The 27,757-nt window shown below is 53.3% G+C and overlaps 1 protein-coding gene across 1 annotated transcript; it reads right to left on the bottom strand.

Moving 5' to 3' along the window:
- Positions 1–1,338: 1,338 nt before the first annotated feature.
- On the bottom strand, positions 1,339–26,478 carry FXYD6 (FXYD domain containing ion transport regulator 6). The gene is made up of 8 exons (XM_048512703.1): positions 26,062–26,478; positions 13,338–13,401; positions 8,582–8,620; positions 8,416–8,490; positions 8,063–8,099; positions 4,846–4,895; positions 3,714–3,756; positions 1,339–2,690 (listed from the first exon to the last, which is right to left on the bottom strand). Exons 1-7 carry the CDS (start codon positions 26,461–26,463, stop codon positions 3,728–3,730), a joined length of 696 nt encoding a protein of 231 aa, XP_048368660.1. The 5' UTR covers positions 26,464–26,478; the 3' UTR covers positions 1,339–2,690; positions 3,714–3,727.
- Positions 26,479–27,757: the final 1,279 nt, after the last annotated feature.

Here is a 27,757-nt window from a genome sequence, read left to right as displayed (position 1 = left end):
ATGATGGGGAAGGTGGGCAACCGGAAGCGAGCCTGCAGTCTGAAAGGGAGGGGATTCCTTTCGTAAAACTGTGTGCCGCCTTCTTTCTCCCCTGGCGTTCTAGCTTTCTGCTTGCAGAGTGTGTTTTTGTTTTGTCAACAGCAAAGCAATATTCAAAACCGGGCTCCTCTGCCTGTAGTCCGAAGCCCATTTTGCCGTGGCAACCCTTTTCCTCCCACTGGTGGGACGATGTTGTGCTCGCGGGCAAAATAGTGGTGCCCAGCCCAGTGCAAGTCCTGCACAGCCGGCTCCCACTTTCCCCTTTCTGCTGCCTGATTCTGAGGAGGGGGCGGAGAGCAAGCCCCCTGCGAGGAAGATGATGATTTGGGGTTTATATCCCACCTTTCTCTCCTGTAAGGACACTCAAGGTGACTTAGAAGATCATGTCCCTTCCTCTCCCCACAACAGACACACTGTTGACACTGCATCACTGACAATTATGTAATGTATGTTCCACTGTGTGGCATGAACCACCCCTGTGTTCAGATTTGTGAGTTGGGGCATGTTCTATAATGTGATGGTGACTTTGACATGATCTGGTGGGAAAAAATCATTGTTTGGTTGTGGTGGGGGAAGGTGGCCGCCCATGGGGAGGGGCATCAAACTCAGGTTTTGCCCAGGACTCCAGTTTGCCCAGGTATGCCACTGCCCACCCGTCTTGGTCTGCCTGAGCCAGCTGCAGCTAAGTTCCCCCCGCCCTGCACTGACTCTTCCAGCACATGGGGGCGGGGGGGCAAGACTTTCTCACTGTTCTTCTCTGCCTGGAGCAGTTTAGGGTGTGTTTGTTTGGTTCTCATTTCACTTTATAGCTGGCTTTCCTCCTCCATGGCCTATCCCAGCTCAGTTTTTACCAGGCTAGCCAAATGCCATCAAGGGACTGTCATCTCAAAGGGCCAACCTCTGCTTCAGGGTCTTCTTTGGTTGGGACTGCCTACATACCTGGGCTTAAGGATCACATTGGGGTCTGGTAGGCTAAAAGCACGTCCTCATGTCTTGATCCTTCTACAGCTGCCATTTCAGGGGGGAGGAGGAAACGTGTGCTTCTCTCAGGACTTCTGAGGCTGTGCGCAGGTGGGGGCCAGGCTGGGGAGCTGATGCATGTAGCACGGCCAGAGAGAGGACTCTTGGGACTTGCCTGGAAGGGCCAATTGAGGCGAGCCTTGGCCCAGCAATCCCACAGTTCACTTGCACACGAGCCCAGGAGCCAGAACCGAACTCTGCGGCACCACTCTGAACTCCAAGAAAAACAGGGTGATGGTCTAGATCCAGTCAGGCATTGCAGAGAAGCAGCAGAACCAGTGAAATACAAAGGATCGTTTATTTCTCTCTCTCTCTCTTGGGTTTTGGGACACAACACAAAATGCAGCAGTCGTTGATCACAGCTGTACACACAGGTTGCCTATTTCAGATGAAAACACGACAATGTGTTGGGCTTTTCAAATTTACAACACTTATACGGCTTGGAGGTTTTCTACCTGGGGGTTTCAATGATCATTACCAAGTGCACCTTACAGACTTGACGAAGAGGTACGTGGGGGCAAAGGACATGTGATCTATATCCAGCAAACAGTGGGGGGTGGGGGGAGAGCAGGGCCGGGCCTGCTGTGTGTTCACTTCACTCAACCAGGGATGCGTGATCAAGAGCAGGGCTGAGACAAAGGGGTGGGGAAGAGGCACAAGGAGGACTCCAGCTTCCGACTGTCCTTGGTGTGTCTCACTGGCTCCAATCCATCTGGACAGAACACACGCTCTGCTCTGGACTTGCTCATGGATAAGTCTTGCGCTGGTTGTGCAAAGCACTCTGGGAAGGCAATATAAAGCCAGAATCTTGCAAGCAGTGTGTGTTGGGGGGGGCGGGGGGGGGGTTGCTTCACAAAAATAAATGCTCCTGTCTTGCAGCACTTGCACAAGGGAGCCTTCGGAAAGTCACCCCCGGGACTGCGCTGTTTGGAAGCCCTCTGTTGTCTCAGGAGGGCCCGACCCTCACAAGGGCCTGAGAGTTAGAGGCTGAAAGAGCCACAGGGTGGGCTGCCCCCTTCCCAGCCTGCCAAAGGCTAGGCAGACAGCTGCCTCCTCCTGCACAAAGCCGCCTCCTCCTCCTCCTCCTCCTCCTCCTCTCCCGTTCCCAGAAGACACAGCCAGGCTAGGAAATGGCCCCGAGGGAAAGGTGCCCAGGGGGAGGTTCTGTACTGCCCGGCTTCTCCCACCCCGCCCCACCCTCCCCTCCCGCCAGGCCCGCTGCTCCTCCCAGGGACACATCACGTGTGGACCAGCATTTCATGCCATGGAAAGGTGTTTTTCAACTGCCCCACCCCGCCCCTCCCTGCCCCAGGGCAGTTGCTCAAGCCGAGCCCTCTCCTTCGTTCGTCCGCCGTCACAGGATGGGGCACCACATTGAAACAGAACAAGGACAGGGATGGGAAACAGACAAACACGACGTCACAGTGGAGTCAACAGTCACCACAGATGGACATGGTTCGGTGAGGGAGCATCGGTGGGAGCGGGAGTCCAGTGGGGAGTTAAATACAGAACCGATGTTCACGACACAGAGCTCTCTGCAGTCCCCTGCAATGCCCCGTGGCCCTCGCCTCTGCGCTTTGGCACGCCGTTCACACTGGGGGGTCCACTTGTCCATCATCAGGTATCTTGGTCTGCAGGGAAATGAGGGAGGAGCTGACGGGAGGGCGGTGCATTTGGCTGGCATGGCCCCTGGTCTGCCTGCCTGCCCACATGACAAACCCCCGCCCCCGTCTCTTAGCCCCCACCCTCAAGAAATCGAGAAGCGGGAGGGAAAAAGACCAGAAAATGGCTTCCGCAGTGACACTCTGGGAAGTCCACCATGTTCTCATGGCTTTGCCACGAAGGTTAAGGGAAATTCCTAGAGAGTCATTGGGAAGCGATATCACCAAACATCACCCTCACTCGAGAAGCCAGCAGTACCCACTCTCCTCTCTCTTCTCCTGGGGCAACGTTGGTGCAAAAAGGGGCGCTCTGGGCCTTGCTCGGACGCACAGCCTCACCAGGCTGAACGCTGCTCCCTGACGGCCTGCTGGGAAGGCGGCGGCAGCAGCACAGCTCAAAGTCACTCAGCCAGACGCTGGACGGAGGAGAAAAGGGCTCCAGGCCAGCCCCACCCCCACCTGGGCATCCACCTCCTGGGCGAAGGCAGCGCTCCCCCGGTGGACAAGAGCAGCCAGGCCAGAGTAGCCTGGTTGCTGGCTAGAAGGGCACCCCCAGACAGAAAGGGCTGCCCACAGGGGGGCTCCTGGCTCACACTTGGCACTGACCCCTGGGCCAACAGACACCGGGGGAAGACACACACACCCCCTCTCTCTCTCAACCAGGGACCAGATTGCGGCCTGCAGTTCTGACCAAAATGTCATTTTGGAAGAATGAACTATCATGAAGGAGGAGAGGGCAGAGCAGGTCAGGAGCCCCCTGAATGTTCAGACACAGGCTGCCCAGAAGGTGGGGGCACTCTCTCACCAAAACAGCCCCCCAAGACTCCAGGCCATGGAAGCCAAATTCCGCATAGGTGCAGAACTCCCCAATCCCAGGAGACCTTCTCATCATTGCAGCCTGGCCGACTACAAGGAACTCGGGGGCGGGGGGCAAGGGAGGAGCACTGGCCTGCTTTTGACACTTCTCCTCCCCACCCCTCGCTGAAGTCTCACCTCGCAGTCTGAGTTCAGTTCTCTGCCTTGGGGGCTCCTGTTGCTGCAAGAGAAGAAAGGAAACATCTGAGCCACACTATGTGCTGAAATGCTCCTGAAAGGGCTTTGCGGCCACAGAGTTTGGGCACCTCAAAACAGCCTCTTCACTGAGGGGTAGGGAATAACACACCAGGCAGCTTAGGGGGCTTCTGAGGGCGCTGCATCTCTGACCCCAGCAGGGGGGCGGAATCTGTACAGGTGACCGGCTGAACACTGGGCAGAATGCCGTCCAGTCAATCTGACACCCCCTCAGGTCGCTCCCGCACCAGCTGTGTACTCTGATGTCCCTGGGAAGTGGCTCCTCCCCCCTGCCCCCCCTGCGTGCACAGAGCACCGGGGGGGGGGAGCTCCCATGCAACTTGCTATTGCTGTGCAGTCCATCTAGAGACCCTACCTGGCCAAGATGTTTTGGGAAACACCACCATGATGCCATGTGAAGGGGAAACACTGTCTTTCTCCTGGCCCAACCAAATCACTGCCATTTTCTCTACTTCAGCACCCTGTGAAAGTGGGGGGGCGGGGAGGAGGCCTGAGCCCCACAAGGAGCAGGGACACCCAGATGCCACCTGAGGCAAGGAATGGACGGCAGCATTCCTAGAACAGAGGCTGATGCACAGGAGTCTAACCCTAACCCTAACCCTAACCCTAACCCTAACCCTTTCCAAGCCACAGCCGTGCTCAGGGTGGTCCACACAATAATAAGCACCACCCACCCCCACCCCCACCCCTGCTCTTCTCCCGCTGGCCCGGTGGTGGAGGAGTGCCTTCCCAAAATGGGACACTGGCAGACCTCACTTGAGAGCTTCCTGGATTTTTAAAGAATCACTGACCAAGGGCTTTATAGCACTCTGCCAATTTGCCAGTTACTGATTTGAAACCTGCCCATCCCCACAGCAGGAAGGCACGGTCACTGCAGGGGGTTGGGGCAAGGGAAGACAAGGTTCCCTGCCATGTAGAACACCCCCCACCCCCCACCCAGGTTGCCAGTGTGCTGAACTGACAGTTACCGTAGCAGTGACAGGAGTGACAGGAGGCCCATTGCTAGATTTCAAACAGTTTTCCCAGGAAAAGGCCCTCAAGAAAAGGTGCTCACCATTTGAAGCAATCAAATTCTCCGCTTGTGCTTCCTCGTCTCCTGGAGCCCTGCAAATAGAACATCATGGAGTGGTTGAGCTGCTGGTGGGGAGGGGGGGCTGTGCCCCTCCCCTCTCACCTAAAGCCAAGGGGGGAGGACCACCTGCTTTCCACACTGGAGAAAGGGTGCCCTTTTCTAATTTTCTTTTATTTCATACTTTTTATTCTCGAATAGATTTACTAAGGTTATTCTAATTTTCTTTTATTTGAGCATTTGCGCTCAATTTTCTCCCCAATGGGGACCCCAGTAGGGATGCTCCCCTCATCATAAGAACATAAGAACATAAGAACAAGCCAGCTGGATCAGACCAAAGTCCATCTAGTCCAGCTCTCTGCTACTCGCAGTGGCCCACCAGGTGCCTTTGGGAGCTCACATGTAGGATGTGAACGCAATGGCCTTCTGCGGCTGTAGCTCCCGATCACCTGGTCTGTTAAGGCATTTGCAATCTCAGATCAAGGAGGATCAAGATTGGTAGCCATAAATCGACTTCTCCTCCATAAATCTGTCCAAGCCCCTTTTAAAGCTATCCAGGTTAGTGGCCATCACCACCTCCTGTGGCAGCATATTCCAAACACCAACTCATCGTTAGTGAAGAAGTGTTTTCCCCTTTTATTAGTCCCAATTCTTCCCCCAGCATTTTTCTAATGAATGCCCCTGGTTCTAGTATTGTGAGAGTAGAGAAAAATGTCTCTCTGTCAACATTTTCTACCCCATGCATAATTTTATAGACTTCAATCACTTATCCCCCCTCAGCCGCCTCCTCTCCAAAACTAAAAGAAAAGAGTCCCAAACGCATGCAGCCTCTCCTCATAGGGAAGGTGCTCCAGTCCCTCAATCATCCCTTGTTGCCCTTCTCTGCACTTTTTTCTATCTCCTCAATATCCTTTTTTGATGATCGCGGCCACTGTAGAGAACTGGACACAGTACTCCAAGTCTGCGGTCAGCACCACTGCTTTATATAAGGGCATGACAATCTCTTTGCAGCTTTTATTCTCTAATTCCTTTCCTAATTTATCCCTCAGCATAGAAGTTTCCAGTTCCTTTTTTACAGCTGCCATGTGCATTGAGGTTGGACATTCCCATGGAACTATCAACTAAGGCAGCCTACAAATCCCTTTCCTGGTCTGTGACTGATAGCACTGACCCCTGTAGCGTGTATGTGAAGTTTGGATTTTTTTTTGCCCCTATGTGCATCACTTTACATTTTGCTACATTGAACTGCATTTGCCATTTTTAAGCCCGCTCACCTGAATTTATCAAGGTCAGCTTGGAGCTCCCTCGCCAATCGCTTTGCGGTTCTCACCATCCTACATAATTTGGGTATCATCTGCAAAGCTTGGCCACCACGCTACCCCCCCCTACTTCCAGGTCCATTATGAATAGGTTAAAGAGCACTGGTCCCAAAAGCGGATCCTTAGCAGGGGACACCACTCCGACTATCTCTCCATTGTGAGAACTTCCCATTTACACCCACTCTTTGTTTCCTGTTTCTCAACCAGTTTTTTTAATCCATAGGAGGACTTCCCCTTCCTTATTCGCTTCATTGCTGAGTTTTCTCAACAGTCTCTGTGGTGAGGAACTTTGTCAAAAGCAACTTTTGGAAATCAAGTAGACCAATGTCCACCCGGTTCACCCCTGTCCACATGCCTGTTTACACACCCTCAAAAGAACTCTAGTACAAGTTTGTAAAGACAGGATTTGCCTCTGCCAAAAAGCCATGCTGACTCTCTTTCTCAGCAGGTCTTGCTTTTCTACATGTTTTTATAATTTTTATCTTTTAATGATAGATTCTACTAATTTACCAGGAACAGATGTCAAACTGACTGGCCTGTAATTTCCAGGGTCCCCTAAGATCCTTTCTTAAAGATTGGTGTGACAATTGGCCCATCTTCCAGTCTTCAGGGATGGAGCCTGATTTCAGGGGATAAGTTGCATATTAAAGTGAGAAGATCAAGCAATTTCATGCTTGAGCTCTTTAAGAACTCTTGGGTTGAATGCAATCTGGGCCAGGGGGGATTTGGTAACATTTAGCGGTTTATCAATGGCTGCCAGAACTTCTTCCTTGTCTACCACTATCTTTGCCTAGTTCCTCGGATTCGCCTCCCTAAGAAGCTTGGTTCAGGTGCAGGAATGTTCCTCACCTCCTCTTGGAGTGAAGACAGATGCAAAAGGAATTCATTCAGCTTCTCTGCCAATCTCCCTGCCATCTTTTAGCACACCCTTTGTCCTTTGTCATCTAACGGGCCTACCGCTTCCCTTGCTGGCTTCCTGCTTTTGATGTACTTGAAGAACTTGTTTGTTCGCTGGTCTTGATGTTACAGCAGCCATGCGTTCCTCATAATCCTTTTTTTGCCTCCCCTTACAGCTAACTTGCTTCTCTTTTGCCACCATTTGTGTTCCCTCTCGTATTCTTCATCAGTCAAACTGGACTTCCATTTTCTAAAAGACATTTTCTTTTTTCTGATAATTTCCTCAACCTCTCTTGTTAACCATGGTGGCTTTCTTTTGGACTGGGTGCTGCCTTTTCTAACCTGTGGAACACATTCCAGCTGAGCTTTTATTACTGTGTTTTTAAATAACCTCCAAGCATCCTGGACAGTTTTGACTCTCTTGATTTTTTTGACTCTCTCTCTCATCCATTTTATTCTCACAACAGCCCTCTGAGGTAGGCCAGGCAGCAAGAGAAGGGCTGGCGAAACCAAGCTTCCACAGTGGCCTGAGGGACTGGCAGCTCTATTCCGCTTTTGATACCACTGCACAGACTCTGGGCCGGGGAGGCCGTTCATGCTCTCCCAGGCCTGCCCTGCATCCCAGGGGTAGTCTGGCCACAGAGAGGGTGGGGGCCTCAGAGGTTTGCCTGGGAAGAGGCGCATGCCTGGGCTGGGGGGGGGAGGCAGCTGTGACTTTTGAACAGGAAAAGAAGGGCTCTGCAGTCGAGCCCCCCCCCCCCCATTCACAGCTCCCAGTTAAATTCTAACCCCCAAGGAGATTTTTCACTTTTAAAGAGCCACGCACACAAGCTTGCTCATGATGATAGTGACTAGATCACATTTCCTGATTTCTTTTTTACTTAAATCTAGCTTCAGTACCAGATACTTGCTGTGCAAGATTTATGGGTGAAGCAGAGAGACAGAGAGCCTTCTCCACCCCTCCCTGTGCCCTGTCACATACGTACCGTGGCTTTTGGCTGAAGCTGCACCGGCATCGTCTGCCTGGGAAAGAAGAACAGGCCATGAATTCCCAAGGGTGGGGGTGGGGGGGTCAAGTTTGCCCAGCAGGCCACCGATGCCTACCAAGGGCCCCCTGGAGCAACTTGGCCAGCTAAGTGTCTATTGTGGGACAGGCAACACTGCCACTCTACACCCCCCTCACCCAAACTCGTGTGTGTCTGGGAAGTCCTGGCCAGTGGGTGGCCAAGCACTGGGCAGCTCCCCATGACAGCCCACGCACGCACGCACGCACGCACACTTTGGGCCCAGCTTCTGTTTACTTTGCAAGGCCAGACCTTGGCTAGACTAGTTCACTTACTCAGTATGAGGAGGATTCCAACGGTGAAGAAGACCACAGCAAACACCAGGCCGCCAATCCGTAGGGTCTGGTAGTCTGTGGGGAGAGCAAAGGTAGAGCTTTTGGTTCCCACAGTGAGGCAGCCGCAGCCAGAGCAGAAATAGATGCTGCAGAGGCCAATACTCACCATAGTTGAAAGGGTCCTTGTCTTCCTTTTGATCAGTCACTAGAAAAGAGAGAGAAAGACTCACGAACACACACAGTCAGAGCACCGATACGTCCACCCCTGTGGACACGGCATGCAAAGCGACCTGTCTGAGCTGCACAGCATCCATGGGGCGCTTTGGCTGCAGAGGCCAGGAGGCTGCAGAGAGGGCTGCTGGGGTCACTGGCCAGGCCTCCAGATTGGCTCCGGAGCAGTGGCGAGGGCAGGCAGTCAGCTGCAAGCTTTTGAGCCCTGAGCGTCTGGGCTGCCCAAGCTGAAAAAAGCACCCTCCGCAGCAGAAACCCTGCAGGGGCAAGCTCTTCCACCTGAGAGAAAAGAGCACGAGGGGGGGACCAACCCACAAAGCAGCCCCCCCAGCCAGACCTCTCTGCATTTACCCTGCTGGAAGTAACCATGTCTACCGTGCACAGAAACTGAGAAGAAAATCCAGCAGGGGGCAGGCAAATGGTCAGGTAGAGAAGGTGAGAAGGGTAGAGACCTCTCTATCCTTTTGTGACACCTCTTGTCTGTTCTTAAGACTGATCATCTCAGGTCTAATTCCCTCCTCCTCCTCCTCAGAAGTCTCCTCTCCCTTCTTCCCTAGTGAGGTAGCTAAAGGCTCTCCCTGTCTGTCTCTCAGCTTTCCTATCTGAAGTCTAGTTCCCTAATAAACACGTAACTTTACCTTTAATCGGTGAGTCTGCTGCTCCTCTGTGTAACTAGCAATCTGCCAACATTCGGTAGTTGGCCAAGACTCAGGTATACCAATTAAAGCAAAGTTTGCCCCAATGCTCAGGCTTCGTGGACAAAGACAAAGGAAAGAAGAAGAAGAGAGTTGGATTGATATCCCCCCTTTCTCTCCTGTAGGAGACTCAAAGGGGCTGACAATCTCCTTGCCCTTCCCTCCTCACAACAAACACCCTGTGAGGTGGTGGGGCTGAGAGAGCTCCCAGAAGCTGTGACTAGCCCAAGGTCACCCAGCTGGCGTGTGTGGGAGTGCACAGGCTAATGTGAATTACCCAGATAAGCCTCCACAGCTCAAGCGGCAGAGCAGGGAATCCAACCCGGTTCCTTCAGATTAGAGTACACCTGCTCTTAACCACTATGCCACTGCTGGTCTAAGATGGTCACCTCCTGTGGATCAGTATGACTGTAAGTCTGAAAGGGGAGGGGTGGCCTATTAAATCTAAAAAATAAATTAAAATTGAGATTGTGACATATTTGAATGATGGCACTCTGTGTGTCAGAATGAAAGTGCTTTTGTAACAAGAGAAGCCACGGAGTGCGATTTCATGAGACAGTTCTGCACAAGAAGACCCCCAAGCACCAGGGGACAAGAGGAATGAACAGGCAAGCAGCGGGATTATAATCGCAGCTGTCTCCAAGGATTTGCTTATGAAAAAGCAGGTGCAAAACAGCTAAGGAAGATGGGGTGAAATTGCAGAAGGTGCTAGGAAAGGAGTCATCAATAACAGCAGGAGTTATTTGCTATGTGCATGTCTGAAGGAGGAGATCTAAAGGAACATTTAAACCGAATGCTTAGCCTGGTTGACTGACTTAAAGCAGGAGGAAAGCAGGTAGTTGATGAGGACATGACGTTGCTGTTACTGGTTTCACTTCCCAGTGGGAGAAAGCATCCCTGCCCAGTTCAGAGGCCAGGCCTGTGGCTCAGCTCTAGCCCCTCCTCCTGCAGCAAGCCTGAGCCCCTGGAGGGACGCAAACTCCAATCCTCACCACCACTTCCTGCACGAGGGGACAGCCACCGCGCACCCCAGCAACCTCCCCTGTTCCCAGCCACCATGGGGTTGGGGCACACCACTCCCCCTCCAGCTGGCTCCAATAGCAGCAGTCGGGCAGGAGCCAGGGCACGGGAGCACCAAGCCACAGCACAGAGCTGCCCCACAAGTGGCTGCACCAGCACTGGTGGGCACAGGACAGGCGAGGGCCGTGGCAGGCAGTGATAGAGGCAGACGGAGACAGGGAGAGGGCCAGCAAATCCCACCCCCTGCCATGCAGGAATACACACGATAAGTACAGTGTTTTAGGCATAAACCCCGTGTGAATCATTTGAGAGTGTTTGGGTCCAAAGCACAGGCTGGCATCCCAAAGGAAAAGCACTCCGAGGTTAATCTTAGAGCCAAAGGGATTTTTGCAGGCTGTGTCCTGGGATACAGAATCCTCAACCCAGAAACAGATGTAATAAAAAACCTGCAACATAATCTACACTGATTAAAAGAAGACAGTAAATTCCAGTGAATCTGCTCCAACAAAGCCAAGCCAAGTGCAGCACCCGGGTGCAGTGTATCTGAGTACCACAGACTGTGTGCTTGAAGCACCTTCAGATCAGAGCATCATGGACAGTGCACACGAGGAGTCTACAGGGCCTGTGGAGCCAGAAGGAGGCGTCGGGTGGTGTCTCAGATGCTCAACTAGATCAAACAAAGGAGTACCACATTTGAGATGTTCTTATCTTGCAGAGGCAGCCGTTGTTTCAGAGCTCTCTGCTTGGGAAGACATTGCAAGGATGCCGGCCAAAGAAGCAGAAAAGTGGAAGAAAGCTGCAGAAGAAGAAACTTGCGCACTAATTCAAAACAAAACACGGACACTTACACAACTACTAACTGGAAAGAAGGCAGCAGGATGCAAAAGGATCTTTAAAACCAAGCATGGTGTAGAAGGAGAAATACAAAAATACAAAGCCAGACCGGTTGCTAAAAGCTACTCTCAAAAATTTAGAGAGCACTACGATTCAGTGAGACTACTTTCACGAATTACAGCGGCAAGAAAGATGCAAGTGGAGCATCTTGATATAACTATATGGAGAAATAAAGGAACAAATCTGCACGGAACAACTGCCAGGATTTGAACAATATAAAGGCAAGCAGCTTGTGTACAAACTGAAAAAGAGCATCTATGGAGTAAAACAAGCTGCTAGATGCTGGAATGAGAAACTTCATCAAATACATAACAAGAGGGATTTGAACAAGGCCAAGAAGAATCTTTTCTGCACTCAAGATACTGAGACAACCAATTGATTTACATTTTGACATATGTGGATGGTCTGATCCTATGCTATAGAAAAGAGGGCTGTGATGAAATAGTTCAGGATTTGAATCAAGACATGGCAGTGAAACAACTTGGAAATATCCACTATTATTTTGGATTAGAAAGGGAAGTAGGTGGGAGCTTTCTTAACTAAAAACAGAAAATCTTGGAATGTTTGGACTTTATGAACATGAAAGATGCTAAACAAAACAGAATTTTTATGGTAGCAAATTACTTGAATCAGGAAGGAAGCCTGGTCTTCTACCTGACAGCAAGCACTACAAAGAAGCAACAGGAGAACGGCTACACATGAGCACACGGACATACCCTGACACAGCAGCTGCTGTGGGGATATTATGCAGGAAGACCAACTCACTAAACACAAGAGACTGGAATGCAGTCAAGACACTTGACAGATATCTACATGGCATTATTTATGAAACTGAAGTTGCCAAAAAGCACCAATTGCAGGCTGATGGGATGCATGGACAAAGACTACACAGGAGATACAAAAGACAGAAAGTCAACCAGTGGACACCTGTTCTTTTATGGAGATGGAGCAGCAAAAAGCAAGGAAGCATTATTGTATCATTGACTGAAGCCAGATATGTGTCTGCAGCTGAGGCATGCAAACAACTTAAATGAATACTGCAACAGATGCAGGACATTGGGGTAAATGAACCCAAACCCATACGACTTCTTGAATATAACCAAGCACAGATGAAGAAGAGAAACTCCAGAACAAAGCAATGTAAAGCATCATCTCGTGAGAAACATGTGTGAAGACAGGTTTGTTGATTTGCAGCACTGTCATACAGAAGAAACGATTGCAGAAGCATTCACTAAGCCCTTACCTGAAGACAAGTTTGAAGTCTATGTAAGAAGATTAATCTTATGGACTTTGCATACTAGACCTTGAGAAGGAGTGTTGGAAGTGACCATGTGTAGCTTGCAAAGGAACCGAGAAGAAGGGGCGGGTAAATGATCGGCTGGAGAGGGCTGAGGATTTGCAGAAGACATGACGTCTCGCGTTCTGTCTGAGCTTTCATTAGCTCCTGGCTGCATTCACTGAAAGGGGCAGATAGCTGGCTAAAGAGTAGACTGCTTCTAACTCTGGCCTCCTCAATTCTTTTTGAGGATCTTTAATTCAACTGTGGGATTATATGGACCCACTAGCTCTGACAAAATCCAGGATCAGTGACTGCAAGTGTGCCGTTTCAGTAGAAGAGACCGCCTCTTCACCCCACCCCCTTTTTTATTTTAAGCTTCCAACTTCTGTTTTCTTCTGTGTTCTTATTGTATCTCCCTTCCTTTTTTCTGTTCTCTATTATTTCTTTTTATATATATGGAAAAATAACACAATATTTTTAATAAAAGCTAGACAGGGCTGTCAGGCCAGAGACCTCTTATTTCTCTTGTGTCACTTCTTGTCCTTAGACTGACAATCTCCGGTCTAATTTATTCCTTCTCCTTGGAAGTCTCCTTTTCCTCCTTCCCTAGCTAGCAAGGCAGTTGAAGGCTATCCTTGTCTTTCACCTTTCCTATCTGAAATGAAGTTCTCTAAAAAAATAAGCTTTACTTTTAATCAGGGGGTAACTAGCAATCTGGCCACATCCCCGTCCCTCAAGGGAGGGCTAGAGACAGTTTGTTTTTCCCCCACACCCATCCCAAGGAGAGTTCCCCCAGCACTCACCATCTGCAAAGGTCACCGGGAGCAGCAGAGAACAGAGGAAGATCAACACGGCTTCCATGACTGCCTGGGAAGGGAAAAAGCAGGAGAGCCCGTGAGCCCCAGCCAGGAGGAAGCAAGTCAGTCTCCTCTCCATAGGATGGCTCACGGGCCCCTTTTCTGTGCTGCCTTGGCCTGGCATGGTGAGCTGGAAAACCTGGGAGTGAACCCCAGACCTCCAGCATGCAAACCAGATGCTCACTGGAAGAGAAAGAAGAGGAGGGTTTGATACCACGCTTTCTCTCTACCTTTGAAGGAGGCTCAACATGGCTTACAATCACCTTCCTTTCTTGCCCCCCCAGCACATCCATCCATCCATCCATCCATCCATCCATCCATCCATCCATCCATCCATGCATCCATCCACCTATCTATCTATCTATCTATCTATCTATCTATCTATCTATCTATCTATCTATCTATCTATCTATCTATCTATCTATCTATCTATCTATCTATCTATCTATCTATCTATCTATCTATCTATCTATCTATCTATCTATCTATCTATCTATCTATCTATCTATCTCCCACCCTTACCAACCAAAGTTGGGCTCAGGGTGGCTTATATACAGATTAAAACATTAAATAATACAATAAAACTTTACAATAAAAGCTAATACTAAAACCTAAACTTAAATCCACAGATGGCAAAGAATCAACAACAGCCCCCCAAGCCTACAATATATATCTTCCCCCATCTCTTACCACAGCATTGTCAGAGAATGGGGGAAGAAAAGGAAAAAAGCAACAAAAGCGGTGGGAGGGAGCACAGTTAAATGTGCATGTTGGTAATTGGAAGGTTGGCAAGGTGGAATAAGTTGGACATGTGGGCGGCCTCAATCAAAAGCCCGGAGAAACGTCTCTGTCTGGCAGGCCCCACGGAGCTGACGAAGGTCTCACGGGGCCCTGGTGTCAGCCGACTGAGAGTTCTATCAGGCTGGTGCCAGGACCAAGGCCAGCCTAATGTCCTTGTGGCCAGAGACCACCAGGTGACTATGACTGGAAAACCGAAGTGTGGGGAGATGAGGTTCTGAAGATAGGAGGGCCCCAGACCACTCAAGGCATTAAAGGTCAAAACCACAACCTGGAACATGATCCGGAATTCACCTGGCAACCAGCGCACCCAGCGTGGAACAGGTGTTATATGCTCTCTCACCATTTTTCTGGTGAGCAGTCTCTCCATCGCATTCTGGACCAGTTTCAACTTCTGGACCAGTCTCAAGGGCAGACCCATGTAGAGCGAGTTACAGTAATCCAACCTGGAGGTGATCTTTGCATGGATCACTTCAGCCAGGTCTGAACAGGGTAAGTACGGGGTCAACTGCCTGGCCTGTCGAAGATAGCAAAAGGCCACCTTGGCCGTGAGTGCAAACTGGGCCTCCTTAGACAAGGAAGACTCCAAGGTCACGCCCAAGCTCTTGACAGATAAGGCAAGTTGTAAAATTAGCACTTCTAGTTGTGGCAGTCGAAAACCCTCCATCAGCACCCCCCGACCCAGTTGCAGGACCTCCATCTGGGATGGATTCAACCTCAGCCTGCTGTTTCTCAACCATCCAGCCACAGCCTCCAGACACTGTGCTAGAGCACCCAGGGAGGCGGCCTGCTGACCCTCCACCAACAAAAAATGCTGAGTGTCATCTGCATACTGATGACAACCCAGCCCAAAGCTCTGAATCTGCTGTGCCAGAGGTTGCGTGTAGATATTAAACAACACTGGGGGAAGGATAGCCCCCTGAAGAACTCCACAAACAAGTGAATGTAGCTGGGATGTCCCCCCTGCCCAGGTGTCACCTGCTGTCCCCAGTCCTGGAGAAACAAGGTCAACCATTTCAAGGCCATCAGCATCAGCAAGGCTCTGGGTCAAGAGGCCATAGTGGGCTGCGGTGAGGACTAATAACACTGTCTCGGTCTGCCGGGAGACAGAGCTTATCAAGTAGGTGGGGCTGAGAGAGTTCTGAGAGAACCATGACTGGCCCAAAGCCACCCAGAAGGCTCATGGAAAGGAGCAGGGAATCCAACCCGGTTCTCCAGATTAGAGTCCACAACTCTTAACCCCCCCCCCCCCCCATGCTGGCTCATCACTTTGCCACGGCCCCTCCCTCTGCAATTGGCATTGGGCACCTGAGTTTTCTCTGGATCAACCATCTGTTTACTGACTCTCATCCATCCTCTTAGCCTCCTTCTCTACACACCTGTTTAGGTCTTCCATGGGCTCTCCCGACTCAGCTGTGAAAGAGAAAAAGAGCTGAGTGGCCTCTCACACTAGATCCCCGGACAATCTCTCCCTGCAGTCACATGTCGATGCTAAACAGCTTGCGGGACAAGACAGACCCCTGCAGCCTCCCCCCACCCACCCTTTCTGGTATCAGCCAGGTAAGAGATGAACCATTCCAATGTCCCCAGCCCAGCTGGCCTCTCAGGAAAGAGACCGCAGTTGATCCTGCTGAGCCCTGCTGAAGTGATCACTGTTACCCAGACCTGCAGGACCATCTCAGCCCTGCCCTGCTCTGGCGGAAGGCTCTGCCTAGTGAGCCCTGAGAGGTCTAATGCGGTTCCAACAGGGCCTGCAAGACAGAGCTGTCCCACCAGGCACACTGTGGAGGCAGCAGCGGCTACCATCTCCGGCCTCCTCCGTTCACCTCCCCCTCCCAACTGTACGATAAGAGGGTTTTCTGCCCCTTCTGTGAGTTCTAGGGGGGATCAATATAGTAGAAACTTGGTCATCTTGTTTTAGTGTACATTTGTATAGTTTTTTATGGAATGTTACTACACAATTGATATTTAGAGTTGTTGTGTTTTTATATATGGTATGCTGGAAACCGTCCCGAGTCCGAGAGGGGAGGAGCGGTATAGAAATCTAATGAAATAAGATCACTGGAGGCACGCATCCCCCCTCCCCGGCCACAAACAGGAAGGAGCTGGTCCATGGCTCCCACTAGGGGCCCCATTCACTCCGTCCCCCTCCCCTGCCCGTGGCGTCTCAGTGACCTAGGGCAGGACACCCAGCTCTTTTGCCGGGCTGAATTGTGGAGCGCAACAGAAAGTACCACCTGCGGGAGCTCTGAGACTCAATAACTTCAAAATGGTACCTGGAAGACACCCATGTTTTATTCACCCGTGGCCTCTCAGGAACACTGGCTCAATGCCCAGCTAAGCCCAATGCCCCCTGGCTGCATTTCTGCTTCCCATCTTGAAGCCTAAAGCTCTCCTCGCGGCCACCAGGAAAGGCTAGCTCACCGCCAGGCCCCTCACTGGGAACAGCCGCTCACCCAAAAGAATGAATGAAGGAGTCACGGCCAGACCCAGCGACACACCTTCTTGCTCATACTCACTCAGGCAATACTACTACATGACTCGAGAACCTTCTCCGCTGGGCCAGGCCAGGCTCACCCCCATGCCCCTCCTGCCATTGGAATCGAGGCCAGCAAAAGAAGAAACGGCCCCAAGTTGGAGATTCAGAACGGCAACATTCAGGGGACAACAGGAGACCTCCTTCAGTCTCCCTGCCATTCTGTTTCTGACCTGGAAGCCCTATCTATCTATCTATCTATCTATCTATCTATCTATCTATCTATCTATCTATCTATCTATCTATCTATCTATCTATCTATCTATCTATCTATCTATCTATCTATCTATCTATCTATCTATCTATCTATCTATCTATCTATCTATCTATCTATCTATCTATCTATCTATCTATTTATTTATACTTTAGGCTTATATACCGCCCCGTCCCCGGAGGGCTCTGGGCGGTTCTCCAAGAGAACCATTTCTGAAGCACTGGAATGTGACTCATTGAGAGATTTCACACCACACAAAGGCCCGGCCGTCCCTGCAGGGGGAAAGATAATGGCAGGCACAACTCTACAAAAAGACAAGTCTGACTAATAGGCTTCCGGAGCAATATAAATGCTATTCTATCAAGGTGCTATGTTTCCCACTGCAGATCATGATAGTTTCAACAGAAGTGGCGCTTAAATAAGACTTTAAAATGTTGCCAGAAAATTATAAAGGAGGAGGTTGGCACTAGGACCTGGTGGAGCAGACCAACATAAAGAAGGTCCGGGAAGATGTGGCAAATGGACTCACACATCTCCTGATGTTGAAAAGGGTATATATTTGCAGCAACTTTTGTTAATTTACATTTCTTCGAGTTTCAGCACAGAGGTTTGGGACTCTGGTTATGGGACAGAAAGCAAGCATTTCCCATGCCTCTCAGTGGACTCTGAAAGCAACCAAGCAACTGGGAAGGCCACTCAAATTCTGCACATCCACTCCTTGATTACTGCACACAATCTAATCCCCATTCAAGCATCCGGGAGAGGCAGAAAGAAATCAACATTCTCCTCCCACCTCTGCTTGCCTTCTGAGTTCACCCACACAATGTCAAGCCTCATGTTGCAGACAGAGGGAAGGAACATGGCCCTCCCTAGACAACTGAACCCCAAGCCCAGGCCCACGGGTCAGGAAGGAGGAAGCCGTGCAGCACCCGCTGAGCTCTTCTCAAAGCACAAAGAACCCGAATTCTGGAAAAGTCCTCTCTCATCCCATGTGATCCACCCCCACTGCAAAGAACAACACAAACAAGAAGCCCATGGGATTTATGGTCCCAGCGGCTCCAACAAGCGAGCCAAGCTTTAGATCACAGCCCTGCTTTCAATCTATCTTTACAAACATGTGTGTGTGCGTGCGCACGCGCACACACACACACACACACACACACACACACCCTGGCAAGACAGGAACGCTCTCTGCTGCAGGGGAAATGTCTCTGCTTGGCACAACAGCCTCTTTTCCAAACCCCAGGGAGTAGGACCTTCCCCGCCCCAAGCCCGTCCCACAGAGCTGCTGGAGGAATCGCTGCAGAGTCCCCCTTGGGCAGCGAGGCAGGGAGAAGGGCAGCGGGATCCTTCATGGCCTCTGCACTGTGATCTCTAGGCTTAGAGGGTCCCAGATGGCCACTAATCTCCTGCCTTTTACAAGCCCTTGGGAAATAATTCCTAAACAGGCAACTGCAGGGGGCGGGGAGCCACTAGGGGCTGGCTGCTTCAGCTCTGCCTAGCAAATCACCCCAGTCTTTCTGGAATGCCAGAATCTCCAGTGGCCGCCAGAGCATTTCCTGCTGCTCCCCCAAAGCAAAGATCTGGCCCGGGTTTCTCTCCACTCATTGGAGCAGAAGATGCTCAGAGGCCTTCGTCTCAGCAAGGTGGAGCATGGCCACTCTAAAACCATGGTCTCCTTCAGAGGAACCACCTGAGTATCTGTGACCTCCAGGCCCACCGTGCAGACTTCTGCTCCCTACGTCCGTTTTGTGGATGGCCCGCTCTCCTGACAGGCCTGCGATGGGGCTGCACTGTACTGACATGCTGACAAAGGAGACTTCTTCCTCAACCCCCCCCCCCCCGCACAAACTCTGCGCAACCTGCCGCCTTCTCCAGAGCCAGGGGAGCTTTGCCCCACATTCGTGGCCGGGAGAGAGCCAGCGGGCCTTGCAGGGGCCGCCTCCCGCCTTGTTTGCGAGGTCTCTCAGGTGCTCCTCGAAAGACGCAGAAGTCCCAATCAGACCATGGGGGAGGGGTGTTCCATTCCAAAGGTTGTGAACCATTCATCAGACCTGTTACTTATTAAGTGCCCTTGCTCAAAGGACACAACCCCTTTCTCAGGCATGCCATGGAGAGCTGGTCTAGCAGCAACAGAGCAGGAGGGCCAGCAGAGAGACGAACTCACAGGCTGGGGAGACAGGCCCTCTGTTCAGCTGCAAGGATGGAGGTGCAGACATGAGAAGCGATGCTGGCCAGGGCAGGCATAGAAACCACACTGAAGGAGTCCAGGACAGCAGCCAGACTGAAAAGCAGGGAAGGGGCTGGCAAGCAAGCAGAGGCCAGCAAAAGGCACCCAGCAAGGTCCCACCGCGGGCACTGGAGTGATTCCTCCATCGCAAAACTTCAGCGGACCAAGGAATCACTGGACATCTCTAAGTGTCAGCTGACACTGGAGGAGCCCTGCCCCACCCCCGCACGCACTGAACACCTGAGAAAGCCCCTCTGCGGCACAGGGTTTGCAGGATCCTCGCCAACGCACACAGGGCCCCAGGCGCCACGGCTGGCATGGCCACCCCTCCACCATGAGACCATGGACAGCAGCAGCTCTGCCCGGCCACACAGAAGGCTGCTCCCCCACCTACGGCCAACAAGCAGTCTGGAAGACCCCACCCAAACCTCTCCTCTCACAGCCACACTCCACCCAGCCTTCTGGTCCCTGCTGAGAAGCAGGAACAAGCAAACAGGAGGGGAAGAAAGGAACGCTCAAACCACAACTTCACAAGAGGGCCACCAGCCCACAAACACAGAGCTCACGCCAAGCAGGCCGTGCACCATCCAAGAGACCAGCAAGGGTCTCCCTACTCTGGGCAAAGGACCTTTTCATGCAAGCTGGGAGGCACAATCCACCTTCAGAAAGATGTAATATAAATAAAAGTCAGAAAGTAAACAGTGAAACGGGGGGGCCTTCAGGTTCCGCTTTGTGATCGATCAGGTCAGGCCTCTTGGCAAACTCTTGGATAAAAAAAGTGGGAGGGAGTTGACCTGGGATGCCGTTTCCATGCGGAAACACCATCTGAAACAGGTGGCTCTGCCAGTGTGTGTGTGTGTGTGTGTGTGTTTTGTGCTCTGTGAGTCTGTTCGTCTGTTAGTCTTTCAGACCTTCTCTTCCTACCAATAGCCCTCAAGCATCCTAAATAGTCATTCCTGAAAACTGAGTGGCAGTCTGTACAGCATATTGGACTGCAGCGGGAAGCACAGATTAGCACTGATATAGCACAGGGGCACAAGTTTCTGCTTGCATGGAGCTCTTTCGATCCTGTCCTTAACTGGAAAGTATAAAATTACCCAGATGTCATCATATGACATTTTAAGGTTGATCGTTACATTGATAATTGGATTGTGCCCTTTGAAAAAAAAAAGACTGCAACAGTATAATAAACAGTTCCAGGAAATTCCCTACACTCATTTCATGGGCATTAAAACAACCCTGCTCCTTTGCAAAAATGGCCTCCTGAAAAATTCCGATCTGGCAGCTTCCCAACCTCCTCAGATGGGTGAAAGATTCATGTTGTTTTTATTGCATTTTTCATCATTGCTTTGTTTATGCTGTTCAGCTGCCTTGAGTTCCACAAGGGAGAAAGTGGCAAATGAATGTTTTAAATAAGAAAATTAATGCAGCCATAACTGGCAGCAAACCACACAAAGAAATGTTTCACGTTAATCAATGGTATTTAAAAATACTTAAGTCCTTTTATTAAGCAAGAAATTAGCAAATATACTAATGCAAAGATATCCAAACAGAGCTGGAAAGCAAAATCAGGGCCAGGGCATTTCCTGGGGATCTTAATGCAATCCTGCAGGGCCTGTGAGACGGGGAGCCGTCCCATGAGGCCAGTGCCGGAGGCAGCAACCCGGTTACTATTCAGTGTCCTCCTCCTTCTCTCCGCCCCCCCCCCCCCACCACATGCTCTGTTTAGGTTGTTAGAAATGTATTACACTTCAGCTTGTGAGATTTTACTGCCATCTGGCTATATATTTCACACAGAGACTGGGCGGATGCAGGCTGTGCATAATTTTGTTGCATTTCTTACATGTTTGAAGCTGTCTTGAGTCTGCAAGTGGAAGGGGGGGTGACAAATAGATATTTAAAAAAAAACCAAATAAAAGCAAATAAACAAGCCAGCAACCTGTAAAAGTGTCCCCTTGCACACTGGCAAAGAAATCCTCTAAACAACAAGAGAGTAAAATCCTAAAAGGTGAGACGGTCTGTAAACCAGATGGTCCGGCATACGAGAGAGAGAGAGAGAGAGAGAGAGAGAGAGAGAGAGAGAGCTCGGCCTGGAAGACAGGCGCATCCCTGGCCACTCACTCATGGTGAGTAAAAGAAACTTGCAGTCCTAGAACCATAAAGTTGGAAGAGACCAAAAGGGCCATCAAGTCCAACCCCCAGCCATGCAAGACACACAATCCTCTGAGCTGGATTGTGGAAACCCAGAAACCACACAACACCCTAATCCTCTGAATCCTCGCTCTGAGAAGGAGCATCAGGTGAAAGCCCTGTCTCTGTGCCGGGGTGGCCCCCCAGGGCAACTGGTTGGCTGCTTTGTGGAAGAGAATGCTGGCCCAGATGGGCCCTGCCTGCTCTGGTCCAGCAGCCTCTGCACATGTTCTTAGGAAAGTTTCACTCCTCAGACGAACACTGATCGGGTATTCCATCCTGTAGAGAAGTTAAGACAATCACTGCTAGATATGCCAATTTAAAAGTATAGTAATAGATCAATTACATTTACTCTACTATAAGATTGGTAATTGACATTGCTATACTTTCATGTCGTTGGGGATGTTTTGAAGGAAGCCTGAAGATGCCCTCTAGTGGAGGTGAGTGAGAAGCAGCAGGCCGGGGGGGGGGGGGGGGGGGGCAGGAGGACCAACAGAACTGGTCACACAACGTGCAAAGGGCCCCTGACTCTATTCTTTGCCCCAAATCAAGTTTGGGAAAAGTGCAGCAAAGCAAACGGGTTGAGAGATCAGCAAAGTGGACAAGTGGTGGACATTCAAAAAAGAGGCTCCAATTTCTAATTGGAAACCAGCTAAAAATCCCAGGACTTCATGCAGGCCCCCTCTGGATATGGCATGAAATGGTGTACATTGCAAAAGTGTTCCAAGACCCATGATAGCCTGCCTGTATTTCAGCACTTAGGGACTCCTATCTGAGCCTTTAAACTCCCATGAGGTACTTTTGCAAATATTTTGTTATGAAAATCAAATATGGTCTGATTTGGATGCTGGCTGTAATACAGCTGAGACATGAGGAACCCCGCCTAGCACCTCATCTGGTCCATTATAGATCACTTTGATCTTGTCACTCACTGTGCTGTATGCTGGTAGGATCCCAGGATCTGTGAAAGCCCCCCTTTGTACTTAAGATCCTGAAAGTGAATTCTGAGAAAGCGGAAGTAATGTTGTTTAGGAAGGCCAAGGCCGTGCAGGACACAGGGCTTCCCACTGTTGATGGGGTCGAGACGGATTATTCTGGAGCTAATTCTGTGGCTAGAGAAGAATGCCAGTGGAGCCGCAAATTGTGGCCTTCTTCCAGCTCGCTTAGCCCAGAAGGTGCCCCTGCACATCACTCTGGATCCATGTGATGGTTATCTCGAGCCTGGACTACTGTAATGCACAGACTTCTGGGTAATGGGGAACGTTTAGCAACCTGCCAGTTCTTTATAAAATAAGAATAAGTCAGGGCATGTCTAGGGCTGAGGGGGCCGGAATGTTTGCACCCGTCTTTTGTGCTCCTGGGTCAATCTGCTGGGTGTGGCTTTTTAACTTTTCATAAATTCTGTTACAATTTCACATTCTGGTAGCTGCTCTCTGGACCACGCAGGCCTCCACCATTCAAACAACTATTCAAAATGGGCACTAGTGAAAGGGGGGCAGTTGACGGTTAGTTGGTCGATGCCCTGGGAGGGTGCAAGCACGGAAACTGGTCACTGGGAAGTAGGAGCGGCGGGCAATAGGGGCAGCCTCAGAACAGCAACGCTATCGAGGAGCTGCAAATACTGGCTCTTTTGGCAGGTCATCCCAAGAATGACCAGTTGGCAACCATGTCCCAAAGGAAGAGCCAGGCAAAGAAACCCCTCCCCAGGCCAGGCTGGTCCCGGGTGCGGAGTCTCCTCGCAGGACCAGATAGAGTTGGGCTTGTAGGTCGCCAGGGCCACTCTGCCACAGCTGCAATTCACCCTGCCTGCCCAGCTCCCACTGCCACCAGCAGAGCCGCCTCCTCCTCCTCCTCCTCCTCCTCTCAGGGACTCTCAGAGTCTTCCAGTGCCCCTCATGCACCTCAAGGAGAGGACGGATGTGAAGGCAGATTCCCTGTTGCCTCAGCCTCAGTGACTTGGATCTCCAGAGCCCTCCAGAGCCTCCCAGGCTAGTCCACAATTTTTCAGGCAGGAGTGGTGGGAGACTCCTGGGTTCTGGCCCAGCCCACCTGTCCCCAACAGAGGTTACCAGGAGGCACCCCCCCCCCTAAAACAAAAACCCCATCGTCAACTCCAGAAGAGAACAAACCATAGCCTGTCATATTTTTCGTGGCTGCTGCCTCAGAACAAACAAGAGCAGAGACCCCCATTCTACGCTCCGTGTATTCCAGCAGCAGCAGCAGCAGCACAACACGTCAGGAGCAGAGCACTAGCCAAGCGAGGGCCCAATGAGGCCTTCTGGGAAGGGGCGCTACAAGCACCCTGAGGCCCCCTTGGTTGCCCCCCCCCCCAAGAGCAGTCAGCATGGCAGGAAGGGCAGTCAAAGGTTAGCCCTCTCCCTGCCCCCCTTTGCTCTTTCCAGATTTTATTTATTTATTTATTTATCCCAACTGCCCCCAAGGGGGATCCCCCCCCCCTTGTATAATTACAAATGCAAAGATGTTGGAAGGTCTAATTCGGAAGAGGCACGGAAGAATGAAGTCTCTTCTTACCCCCTTCCTGCTCGTTCACCCCCTCCCCTCCCCACTCCACCCCCTTTTCAGGCTTCGCCTAAGCCGCATCCAAGCAAGCCGCATCCTCTCTAGGGGGCTGGGGCTCTGCTTACAGATCACAGGCCAGAGCTGGGGAAGGGACAGCCCCTCCCCTCCCTCCCTCCTCCCTCCCGCCAAACGGCTGGTCCCTAAAGAGTTCTGGTCAATTTTCCCCCTGTGAGTCAAAGCAACTTTGTGGGTGAGGATTCTGGGTGAGACAATGGCCCAAGGAAAAAGGATGAGATGCCCCCCTCCCTCTCCCAATCGGTCGGGAAGACGCGCCCCACGCCCTGGCCACGCCACGAGCAGCGCGAGTCCCCAAAGCCTCGGGGGGTTCTTCTCCCTGGGGCCTGGCAGGGAGTCACCCCTTCCCCCCCCCACCCCCACAGGCTGGTGACTCGGGGGCGGACGGGCGAGCGCGTGAGTGCGCGCAACTCTTCGCCCAGCAGCATCCCAAGATGGCAACCAGCTTAAGCCTCGTCTTCCAGCAGCTATTTCCAGAACGGCTCCTCCGCACCCCCGCCCGCCTGGGCTCCTCCCTCGGCCCAGCAGCACGTTGCGCGCCCACACGCAGCACGGCCACAGCGCGGCGGCACGAGGGGACCCCCCCTCCCTCTGCTCTAGTGCCGCGCCGCGCCGTTGGGTAAAACAGCAAACCCCCCCCCGCCCCCCCGAGCACGGACAGTCACTGCTCTTGCAAGGACCCTCCTCATCCCCCACCCCCGAGCAGAGGGGGGGGCCAGTCCAAATAATCCTCCTCTGGGAACACGGACCAGGAGAGCCCCCACGCAAGGGGTGAGAACGCATCGTAGTGGTCCTGCTCCTCTGCCCCCCCCCCCCAGCACCAGAGAAGGGGCTCCCAGAAGCCTTCTAGGGGTCTGGGCATTGGGCAAGGATGATGGAAACCCCTCCTGACAAGTTGGGGGGGGGGAGAGAGGACCACCTGCCTGCCACCTGGGCTGGGCTGCTTCTCTGCCCGAGGGTGGCATCAGTGGGAGGATCCTGCTCCTCATCCCCCCCACCCCCACCCTGCTTGTGTGGGCCCGTCCAAAGCGAGGAGGGGGATTTGTTTCGATTGCAGCTCTGGGAAGCCCCTAAAAACCTCCGGTAAACAACCCCATGTTGGTACTTTGCAAATGGAAAGCACAGGAAGAACATCTGCCCTTTTGCCATCCAGAAGCCCGGGAGGAGTGAAAACAGGTTGCCATCTGGGACGGGGGGGGGGGGGGGAGATGAGGCACTGGCCTTCTCAGGACCCCCAAAGGCCCCTGTCGCTCCGAGGGAGATAATCGAGGGGGGGATCAGCCCAGCAGCTCGCATTCGCCATAGCCTCTGCCTGGCTTGGGGGGGGGGGGGGGGGGGGAGAGGGTCGTCAGCGGCTGAGAGGGAGAAAGCCCTCCCCCGCAGGAGACCTTCCAGAAATCTGTGCGCCGCGTGGGGTGGGCGGCGGCAATCCCCTGACCCCCAGTCTCCCCACCAAACGCAGCACCACAGTGCAGGCCAGGGGATTCCCCCCTCCTGCCCCACAGGTCGGGAGCGGCACCAGCGGCTCCTAGCGCGGCCCGCCCGCCTCCTCTTCCTCCTCCTCCCCGTCCAGGACAAACAACCCCGCCCGCGGCGAAGGAAAACAGCCCCTGGCGGGCGCAGGCACATGCCCGCCGCCGACGGGGCCACCGCCTGACAGAGGCGGGCAGGGGGGACCACTGCTCGCGGACAACGACCGGAGGGGCGGGGCGACTGCTCGGGGCGGAGCCGCCTTCGACGGCCGGTCGCCAGGGAGCCCCGCCAGTCGGGAGTCGCCCCGGCGACGGCGGAACCAATCACGAGCTCGCCCGGGACGGCTCCGGGAGCCAGAGAGGCCGGCAGGCACGTGCGCGCCCAGAGGCCCGGCTGGGCTTGCGAGCTCCCGACGCCTCACCACGACGCCGCGCCCCGCACTCTGCACGCGCCCGGACACCCCCGCGTTAGGCACTGCCCATGGGCGCCCGCCCGCCGGATCCCGCGCCGCCTGCCTGCCACCGTCAGCATCACCCCCGGCACCACCGTCAGGCAGGGGGGGACCCGTCCGTCGGGGGTCGGTCTCCCACGGGCGAGGCGCGCTGCCGTCGACGGTGGGGCGCCGCTGGCTTACCGGCAGGCGGGCGGGCGGCGCAGGCGAGAGCAGTGCTGGGCGGGCGTCTGTCGGGCCGCGCCGTCCGGCGTCGATGGAGGGACAAAAGCGGCGGCGGCGGCGGCGGCGGCGGGTGGGGGCCGGGCCGGGCTGCGTGGCTGGCTGCCTGCTGCCTTCCCGCGCCTGGCTGGCTGGCTGGGGCTGGGGCTGGGCGTGCCACGGGCTCGGGCATGGAGGACTGGGCTGGGCTTTGCGCGCGCCAGTTGCGCTGGGCGGGCGGGGGGCCTGCTGGCAGCTGCGCGTCGGCGCGGGGGAGGGGTCTCGCCTGGCTGCCGTCACAGGCAGCCCCGCCACCGGCCTCCGACCGCCATTTCCAGCGGGGAGCTGCCCGACCGACTGTGGCTCGCGCGGCGCTCTGCCCATGCCCCGGGGTTCGCTCCCCTCCGCTACAGCCCGCTGGCGGAGAGGCGCCTCGGCCAGGCAACTGGGGGGCGGGGGCCGGGCCGGACCTTCCTTGCTGCGCCGCCTGGGACTTGGGGAGGGGGCTTCTGGGGAAGGTATTGTCAAAGGCTTTCATGGCCGGATTCAACTGGTTGTTGCGGGCTTTCCGGGCTGTGCGGCCGGGGTCTGGTGGATCTTGTTCCTAACGTTTCCCCTGCGTCTGTGGTGGGCATCTTCGGAGGTGTATCGCAGAGGGAAGCCTGATACTGAACACCGTGTGCAGCACCGCTGAACAAGCAGCCGGAATGTTAGGAACAAGATCCACCAGACCACAGCCGGGAAAGGCCAGGGCAACTGGCTTTTGGGAAGCTCGTCCCAGGCCATCTGGGGCGCCTGGGCTGGTGACCCAGCAGGCTGCACACACACCTGGAGGAAACTGCCACCGCCTGGGACCAAGGGTCGGGATCAGGACCCTCAGGGGGAGGGGGGAGGAAGGAACCTGGCTGGAGCTCACCAAGTGGCAGACCTGCCCAGGCAGAGCCTCTGCTTCCGCTCCTGCCTGCCCCGGAGGAGCCCCGGCCCTGCCAGAGCAAAGGGGCAGAGTGCATAGCCAGCCTTGGCCCTGATGCCCCCCTCCCCCAGGGTCAGTCGGGCGTGGGGGTCACGGGGGCCATTCCTCAACTGCTGTTCCACCCAGCAGTGCTGGCAGTGGGTGATGATGTCCGAGGCCAGATCACACGCGGCGGTTCAGTCAAAATCTACAGAGCCCCCAATGTCCAAGAAGCAAGGGGCCGAAACGTCAGGCTCCCCCCTCTTCTATCCCACCCAAAGGCTTTGTGTGAAAGGACAGCTTTTGGTGAGGTGGCTTCTGTTGCCAGCTTATTCAAACACCGCTCCCAGTCTACAGCCTGCCGCTGCCCAGGGGCCCAGAGCGGAAGAACAGCCTGCTCCCTGGCCCCCTCTGGCCCTTTGCTGCCCAGGTGCCAGCCAAGGGGGCTTTCTGCTTCCCTTTGGGACTTCCCTGGGGCCTAGAGAGATCCAAGGGCCAGCCTGTCGGAAGGGGCTCCGGCTAATCTTTCCAAGTGGCTGGAGAGAAGAGATACAAGATGGTCCCACCTGCCAATGGCCATTTTGCTGAGCAGAGGTTGACCACAGCTAGAACACCTTGTGTGGCCCATTCTCAAGCCACAAGGGGGCTCTCCAGGTGACCCTTACCTATGTGTGTGTGGGGGGGGGTGTCTTAGTGATGCTGGGGCTCTGGGCCAAAGTCCACCAT

Source organism: Sphaerodactylus townsendi, linkage group LG12 (genome assembly GCF_021028975.2).
Source record: "Sphaerodactylus townsendi isolate TG3544 linkage group LG12, MPM_Stown_v2.3, whole genome shotgun sequence".
NCBI lineage: Eukaryota > Metazoa > Chordata > Lepidosauria > Squamata > Sphaerodactylidae > Sphaerodactylus > Sphaerodactylus townsendi.
Note: the sequence above shows the minus strand (reverse complement) of the source record. Positions and strands in the feature narration are given on the sequence as shown.

Coding starts and splice junctions, on each gene's coding strand:
- FXYD6 (XM_048512703.1), bottom strand. CDS start 26,463: ATGGGCAGAGCGCCGCGCGAGCCACAGTCGGTCGGGCAGCTCCCCGCT. Junction 8,621..13,337: donor CCCGGTGACCTTTGCAGATG/GTGAGTGCTGGG, acceptor TCTCTTTTCTAG/TGACTGATCAAAAGGAAGAC. Junction 8,100..8,415: donor TGGAATCCTCCTCATACTGA/GTAAGTGAACTA, acceptor CTTCTTTCCCAG/GCAGACGATGCCGGTGCAGC.